Here is a 9,461-nt window from a genome sequence, read left to right on the forward strand (position 1 = left end):
GGTGCGATGTGTACAGTTCCTGAGGTGGTACAGTAACTAATCTAACGGTGCGATGTGTACAGTTCCTGGGGTGGTACAGTAACTAATCTAACGGTGCGATGTGTACAGTTCCTGAGGTGGTACAGTAACTAATCTAACGGTGCGATGTGTACAGTTCCTGAGGTGTTATAGTAACTAATGTAACGGTGCGATGTGTACAGTTCCTGAGGTGTTATATAACTAATCTAACGGTGCGATGTGTACAGTTCCTGGGGTGTTACAGTAACTAATCTAACGGTGCGATGTGTACAGTTCCTGAGGTATTATAGTAACTAATCTAACGGTGCGATGTGTACAGTTCCTGAGGTGGTACAGTAACTAATCTAACGGTGCGATGTGTACAGTTCCTGAGGTGTTATATAACTAATCTAACGGTGCGATGTGTACAGTTCCTGAGGTGGTACAGTAACTAATGTAACGGTGCGATGTGTACAGTTCCTGAGGTGGTACAGTAACTAATGTAACGGTGCGATGTGTACAGTTCCTGGGGTGTTATAGTAACTAATCTAACGGTGCGATGTGTACAGTTGGTCGAGCGGTGTTTTTAGTGGTGGAGGATTCATACTGAGAAGAATGACCACCCGCTGCCTCTGCTGAATATTAGGGCAGCTCCTCTGCAGGGTGATGTCACTCTCTTCTCAGCTCTTTCCACTCTTTGGATACAGAGTCTCCCATCATCCTATTCATCCCCTTGGCAGCAGCTGCCTGACACTGGGGATACAATCCATTTCTAGGACATCAGAAGCACAGATCCAGTGCAGCGCCAGGATGGGAGGCAGTGGCGCTCTGCTCCTGTAATGTGACAGCCATGTGTATTTTCTAGGGCGGTAACAGGACAAGACAGGAAGATCTTTCATACGATGTCACAGCCATCGATGTTCTGAATTATTATTGTGATGTCCAGATGAAGAGAGAGCTGGACGTGTTGAGGGACTGTGAACTAAAGCATGGAAGCACGGTGCTGGCCCTGCCACCCATAGACAGGTAACACCTTTGACTTTGACCACTAAGGGTACCAGCCATGACCATGAATGGAGGTGACCCTGACCATGAAGGCTGCCAGCCATGACCATGAATGGAGGTGACCCTGACCATGAAGGCTGCCAGCCATGACCATGAATGGAGGTGACCCTGACCATGAAGGCTGCCAGCCATGACCATGAATGGAGGTGACCCTGACCATGAAGGCTGCCAGCCATGACCATGAATGGAGGTGACCCTGACCATGAAGGCTGCCAGCCATAACCATGAATGGAGATGGCCCTGACCATGAAGGCTGCCAGCCATGACCATGAATGGAGGTGACCCTGGTTATGAACATTGCCTTCCATCCATGAAGGGCGTTTACTACCTCCATAAACATTGTTAGCCCACACCATGAACGGTGCTAACCCTCACTATAATCTGTATGTACCCGACTATAAACTGTGTACACACCCCGACCATAGACTGTATACATTCTTACCATAGACTGTATACACCCCAACTGTGTACACACCCCGACCATAGACTGTATACAATACTACCATAGACTGTATACACCCCAACTGTGTACACACCCCGACCATAGACTGTATGCAATCTTACCATAGACTGTATACACCCCAACTGTGTACACACACACCCACAATAGACTGTATACACACCCCAACTGTATACATGCCCTGACCATAGACTGTATACACACCCCTGACCATAGACTGTATACACACCCCGACAATAGACTGTATACACACCCCTGACCATAGACTGTATACACACCCCGACAATAGACTGTATACACACCCCTGACCATAGGCTGTATACACACCCCGACAATAGACTGTATACACACCCCTGACCATAGACTGTATACACACCCCGACAATAGACTGTATACACACCCCTGACCATAGGCTGTATACACACCCCGACAATAGACTGTATACACACCCCTGACCATAGGCTGTATACACACCCCTGACCATAGACTGTATACACCCTGACCATAGACTGTATACACCCTGACCATAGACTGTATACATTCGTACCATACACTGTATAAATCCCAACTGTGTACACACCCCGACCATAGACTGTATATAAACCCCCGACCATAGACTGTATACACCCTGACCATAGACTGTATACACACCCCTGACCATAGGCTGTATAAATCCCAACTGTGTACACACACACCCACAATAGACTGTATACACACCCCAACTGTATACATGCCCTGACCATAGACTGTATACACACCCCTGACCATAGACTGTATACACACCCCGACAATAGACTGTATACACACCCCTGACCATAGGCTGTATACACACCCCGACAATAGACTGTATACACACCCCTGACCATAGGCTGTATACACACCCCTGACCATAGACTGTATACACCCTGACCATAGACTGTATACACCCTGACCATAGACTGTATACACCCTGACCATAGACTGTATACATTCGTACCATACACTGTATAAATCCCAACTGTGTACACACCCCGACAATAGACTGTATACACACCCCTGACCATAGACTGTATACACACCCCGACAATAGACTGTATACACACCCCTGACCATAGGCTGTATACACACCCCGACAATAGACTGTATACACACCCCTGACCATAGGCTGTATACACACCCCTGACCATAGACTGCGTACACCCTGACCATAGACTGCGTACACCCTGACCATAGACTGCGTACACCCTGACCATAGACTGTATACATTCGTACCATACACTGTATAAATCCCAACTGTGTACACACCCCGACAATAGACTGTATACACACCCCTGACCATAGACTGTATACACACCCCGACAATAGACTGTATACACACCCCTGACCATAGGCTGTATACACACCCCTGACCATAGACTGTATACACACCCCGACAATAGACTGTATACACACCCCTGACCATAGACTGTATACACCCTGACCATAGACTGTATACACCCTGACCATAGACTGTATACATTCGTACCATACACTGTATAAATCCCAACTGTGTACACACCCCGACCATAGACTGTATATAAACCCCCGACCATAGACTGTATACACCCTGACCATAGACTGTATACACACCCCTGACCATAGACTGTATATAAACCCCCGACCATAGACTGTATACACCCTGACCATAGACTGTATACACACCCCAACTGTATACACCCTGACCATAGACTGTATACACACCCCTGACCATAGACTGTATACACCCTGACCATAGACTGTATACATTCTTACTATAGAATAAAGAGTAAAAGGTTAACATCGTTTTGAACTTTTTGACTTTCAGGCTCCATATCTCATCGTCCACTTCGGACAGCTTCAGACGTCAGACTCCCATCATTTTATAGACAATCCTCTCGGCTATCTCATACATACATTGACTTGCAACTATTTAGCATAGGATTCGGTCTGCAGATTCTTGTCATGTGACTGCTTTCATACTGTTTTACTCCTAAAATTCTATATTTTAATATATTGTTAGTATTTTGTATATCTACCTTTGGCTTTCAGCGCTTCCTGAACCCTTCTGGGCATGCGCTTGATCAGATTCAAACATGTCTCAACTGAAGTCTGTTCCCAGGTATCTTCTACACGTTCCCAATGTTGGTCATACTGGTCGACTCACTTGGGTGACAGGAAGGTGGCCTCTTCACCAATACTTACAGCAGATGGTGGCCACTTTCCTGCACTCAGCCTGAGTTGATTATTTTTGCGAAAAGCCACATTTTAATGATGAACAGAAGAAATGAGAGTTTTTAGGCGTTCCTATTCAGGCAGCAAGTTATTTAGTTTTTGATGTCAATGCAAACTGATCTATGATTGTTAGGTGAATCCCTGTTTCAGGTTCATTCAGATTAGTGATCCCCTCTGGAGTTCACGTGTAACGGTGCTCTCTCTGTTTTGCAGAAGGCGAGCTTTGCTGCGGCTGGGAGAGACTGGGATGCATCGAAGACAAAGGGACCAAGCAGGTGAGTTCCTTGGAGTGAGATGTACCTGCTACGTAGAATGTATGTGACCCCACGAGGTGTGCAGCCAAGGCTACGTCTACTGCTGGACACAGGCTCCTGATTGCCTGGTGTTAGTATTGGACCTCGAAGAAACCTAGAATGTGTCGGCAGATGAGACCCATGTGGCCCATCTAGTCTGCCCCATATACTGAATACTATGGATAGCCCCCGGCCCTATCTTATATGAAGGATGGCCTTATGCCTATCCCATGCATGCTTAACCTCCTCCACTGTATTTGCAGCTACCACTTCTGCAGGAAGGCTATTCCCTGCATCCACTACTCTCTCAGTAAAGTAATACTTCCTGATATTACTGTTAACCCTTTGCCCCTCTAATGTAACACTATGTCCTCTTGTAGCAGTTTTTCTTCTTTTAACCTGTTAGAGACATAGGGCGTACTTGTACGTCCTGTGTAGTTCCGATCAGCGCTGTCCGGCGGGCGGTGATCGGAACAAGGTGCCTGATCAAATCATTGAGCAGGCACCTTGGGTCAATGCGCGGGGGGGTCCCGTGACCCCCTCCTGTCGGCGATCGCCGCAAACCGCAGCTCAATTCAGACCTGCGGTTTGAGGCTTTTACTGGAGGTTGCAACGGCGGTGGGAGGTGCCATAGGGTCCCCGTGGGTTTGCAAGGGGGACCCGATGGCATAGAAGGCAGCACGATGCCCCCTGGATCCACAGGCCGGAAGCTGTATGAGTAATACACACAGTATTACTCATACAGCCAAGTATTGTCATGCATTGTAAAGGATTAGACCCCCGAAAGTTGAAGTCCCATAGTGGGACAAAATAAAGTGAAAAAAGTTGAAAAAGTAAAGTTTCCCCCCCCAAAATTTTTTAAATTTCAAGTAAAAAAAAAACAAAAATATAATTTCCCCCAAATAAAGTTAAAAAAATATGGGAATAAAAAAAGTTGACATATTAGGTATCGCCGCGTCCGTACCGACCGGCTCTATAAATATATCACATGACCTAACCCCTCAGATGAACATCATAAAAAATCAAAAATATAAACTGTGCTAAATAAACAATTTTTTTTTCACCTTACATCACAAAAAGTACAGGAGTAAGCGATCAAAAAGGCGTATGAGTACCAATCTAATCATCACCTCATCCCGCAAAAAATGAGCCCCTACCTAAGACAGTCACCCAAAAAATAAAAATAAACTATGGCTCAGAATATGGAGACACAAAAACATCATTTTTTTTTTTGTTTTAAAAAAGCTGTTATTGTGTAAAACTTAAGTAAATAAAAAAGTATACATATTAGGTATTGCCGCGTGCGTAATAACCTGCTCTATAAAAATATCACATGACCTAACCCCTCACATGAACACCATAATTTTTTTTTAAAATGGTGTAAAAAAAAAGCAATTTTTGTCACCTTACATCACAAAAAGTGTAATAGCAAGCGATCAAAAAGTCATATGCACCCCAAAATAGTGCCAATCAAACCGTCATCTCATCCCGCAAAAATCATAACCTACCCAAGATAATCGCCCCAAAACTATGGAGACACTAAAACATAAAAAAAAATTTTTTTTAAATGAAATCATTGTGTAAAACTTACATTTCAAAAAAAAGTATACTTATTAGGTAATTAAAAGGGAGAATTTTTATAAATAGGCTTGTTAAAAAAGAGCCACTTCTTCTGACAATTAACCCTTGTGCACGTCGTATGGGCAGAATTTTGATACTGTCGAGGAATCATTTCTGGACACTTGGTCCCAACAATTCACTGTTTTTCTTTTTTTATCCCATAACACCGTGTGTGTATAATCACCATCTTTGGAAGCTTTGGAATATGAAAAAGCAGAACTCATGTCCCGGCGCGGTGTGATACTAAACACGCTGTATGATAACACCGTCAAACGTGTCTTTCCCCACCGCTATGTGGGTGTCACTCAGACATCATTCACTATTGCTGCCATTGCATTCAGGAGCGGGGTGGATGTAATTACCAGGGCAGTTGGAGCTACTTTGCTTCAGGTAGAATTAATTTAGGCCAGAACCGAACTTTTTTTTAAAAAAATTGGCAAACTGAAACAAAAACGAATCTCAAAAGTTTTGCTAATCTCGACTCTAAACCAACTCTAGGCGGATGGATTAAACAGACCATCAATTTATACTTTTTGTCCCAACACTTGGAAGCTCCTTCCTTTGTTAGAGCCCATTCCACCGGTGCGGTTGCCACCTCTTGGGTGGAGAACAGTTTGATTCCTTTCATCACATTTGTAGTTCAGCCTCCTGGAGCTCACACTTCTTTATCAAACATTATAGGGTGAATTTTTGAATTCACAATGGACTGCTTTTGGTCAGTCAGTTTTGAGTTCTGCTATTTAAGTGGACACTCCCTATGGGGTGACTTCTTGCTAAATTGTGCTCCTGGTAGGATGTAAGAAAAGTTAGGATGTCTGACATGTATCTGTTTTCCCTTAGTCCTAATAGCAGCACAAGTATCCCTCCCTATTCCTAACTTTATAACAATTCGCTAGTCGGAGGAATGTTGCTTCCCTTTATAGTGAAGGAGAGGGTGTTAGTCCTAATGGCAGCACAACAATGGTAAAATTCTGCCCTTCAATTAAGGAAATACAGCATAACGTTAGAAATCCTAAAAATAGTGATATAGGTATAATTACTTCATACGGTACTGTGGTGACCAGACATATACTGGTAAAAGTGCACAAACTGATTACTGATAATGTAATATAACTGCTACCTGTGGATATAACATAACTGATGATGTTGTTTAGGCGACTCGTCTTTGTTTATTAGTCAAGTCTAAGGGGGTCAGTTGACATCTCAGAGGGGACCGGGGCTCCTGAACCTGTTTGTGCTGTGGCCCTTACATTCTGTGGAGTCTTCATACTGTGCTGCTATTATCTTCTAAATTGTTCTTTTCCAGGTGGGAGATTTCCTGCAGTTCGGCCACTTTGTCCTGATATGATCCCATTTATTAACCTGCCTGTAAAGAAGGTGACCCTCAGCCCGTTCATCAGCATTGAGGAGGCCCCCACGAGGACTCGTTTCACCGGCTCCCTCAGACAAGACATTCAGCGATATTTCATGGTCCAGCAGTCATACATTGAACGATATTAGAGATGCTGAGAACGAAGAACAGCCATCGACCTAAGCCATCAGTAATGGAGGCTCCACCCTGGAATTAGCATTGTGACATATAACATAAAAGACAGGGATTATACCACGAATCTGTGCCATAGAAGCAGTCATTGAGGTTCAGCCAGCTCAACCAGTCCGCCATTCCAGTCCTCTAAATTCTCTCCTGAAGTTTCTGCTATGATCAGTCTTCTATCCAGCGCGCCATGGTGCGGCACGGAGGCTTGCTGAGCCAGAGCTTTCTTCTAATATCTTTACTTTTTATTTCCTGATTGTATATTTGTATTCTATTCTCTGTACATGATTATGGGGGCGGCCATCTTACCGGAGCCGCTGTTAACCGCATTTAGCTTTATGCCTTCGAGCAGCGACATGGACTGTAGACACAGCAGACTCGAGGGGACGTCACTTACTTGCTTTATAAACTGTGCAGAGGTCACTGTACAGGGAGGGGAAGTAGATAAACAGACATCACTGGTGGTGAATGGTGGATCCTGAGTTAGATCCCGATCTAATCATTTTTCTAGCTTGTTCAGATTATATCAGATGTTTGCCGATTGTCCTAAAATGGTGTTTATAAATGTATGCATTCAAGATGAGCGAATAAATTCTAAATTAATTGGATCTGTCATGAATTTCACTAAATTACTTGTTCCGAATGCATCTGAAGTTTTGGTAATTTGCTTTGTATAGACAGCAGAAAGGAGCCCTTTGGTGCTCGATCAACACTAAAGTTCTCGAGCATTAAACCAGCCCCCCCCCCCGCCCCGCTCTGAAGAGGGGGGGCGTCTGGTTCACAGGAAAAGGTCAGAAATTGATAGAAACACCACTGGAATGGTTCGGGAACAGCACGGGGAGGACGTCTGGAGGCATCTTGGACTCCCAGGTCGCTGCTGGGAATGATGTTGTCCGAGTAGTGCGCCACTTTTACAGACTGACAATAATACGCACAAAACCGAAGATGAAATCAATTGAAGAGGAAAAATTGTTAGGAAATATTCTTTCCTGTATATTTACTTGTATAAAGTGCAATCGCTGCCAAAAATTACAAGGAAGAGGCTCCGATACAACCTGTATATCACATAAAGGAGGGCCTCATTCACATTGTGGGACTCCTACACTTATGAAGCCTATGCACTAAGTGAAAGGGCTGCCAAAAATTACAAGAAACTGGCACTGCAATAAACCCTTTATTATTTATTTATTACACATAACTTATAATTTATTTTTTACACATAATTTATTATTTATTACACATAAAGGAGGACATCATACACAGCCATAAAAAATAATGAATGATGGCCTGCTGGTGGCCCTCAAAAACATTAGGGGTGAGGGCCTGTTGGTGACCCTAAAAACTATTGGAGCAAGGGCCTGCTGATGATCTGACATCTAAAACATTAGGGGCGAGGGTCTGCTGCAGCGCTGACCCTCTAAAACATTAGGAGCGAGGGCCTGCTGCTGCGCTGACCCTCTAAAACATTAGGGGCGAGGGTCTGCTGCTGCGCTGACCCTCTAAAACATTAGGGGCGAGGGTCTGCTGCTGAGCTGACCCTCTAAAACATTAGGAGCGAGAAACTGCTGCTGAGCTGACCCTCTAAAACATTAGGGGCGAGGGCCTGCTGCAGCGCTGACCCTCTAAAACATTAGGAGCGAGGGCCTGCTGCTGCGCTGACCCTCTAAAACATTAGGGGCGAGGGTCTGCTGCTGCGCTGACCCTCTAAAACATTAGGGGCGAGGGTCTGCTGCTGAGCTGACCCTCTAAAACATTAGGAGCGAGAAACTGCTGCAGCGCTGACCCTCTAAAACATTAGGAGCGAGGGTCTGCTGCTGAGCTGACCCTCTAAAACATTAGGGGCGAGGGTCTGCTGCTGAGCTGACCCTCTAAAACATTAGGGGCGAGGGTCTGCTGCTGAGCTGACCCTCTAAAACATTAGGGGCGAGGGTCTGCTGATGATCTGACATCTAAAACATTAGGGGCGAGGGCCTGCTGCTGCGCTGACCCTCTAAAACATTAGGGGCGAGGGTCTGCTGCTGAGCTGACCCTCTAAAACATTAGGGGCGAGGGTCTGCTGCAGCGCTGACCCTCTAAAACATTAGGAGCGAGGGTCTGCTGCTGAGCTGACCCTCTAAAACATTAGGGGCGAGGGTCTGCTGCTGAGCTGACCCTCTAAAACATTAGGGGCGAGGGTCTGCTGCTGAGCTGACCCTCTAAAACATTAGGGGCGAGGGTCTGCTGCAGCGCTGACCCTCTAAAACATTAGGAGCGAGGGTCTGCT

The 9,461-nt window shown here is 45.1% G+C and overlaps 1 protein-coding gene across 1 annotated transcript in view; it reads left to right on the top strand.

The window, feature by feature from the left end:
- Window positions 1–7,769, top strand: part of LOC122939459 — a 94,453-nt gene extending 86,684 nt beyond the window's left edge. Inside the window, exons 9-11 of the mRNA XM_044295532.1 lie at window positions 863–1,023; window positions 3,965–4,026; window positions 6,971–7,769. Of these exons, the coding sequence (XP_044151467.1) occupies window positions 863–1,023; window positions 3,965–4,026; window positions 6,971–7,164 (417 nt within the window). The 3' untranslated portion in view covers window positions 7,165–7,769. The remainder of the gene's footprint in view (window positions 1–862; window positions 1,024–3,964; window positions 4,027–6,970) is intronic.
- The last annotated feature ends 1,692 nt before the right edge of the window (window positions 7,770–9,461 follow it).

The sequence above is a fragment of the Bufo gargarizans genome, chromosome 5 (genome assembly GCF_014858855.1).
Source record: "Bufo gargarizans isolate SCDJY-AF-19 chromosome 5, ASM1485885v1, whole genome shotgun sequence".
NCBI classification, from domain to species: Eukaryota; Metazoa; Chordata; class Amphibia; order Anura; family Bufonidae; genus Bufo; species Bufo gargarizans.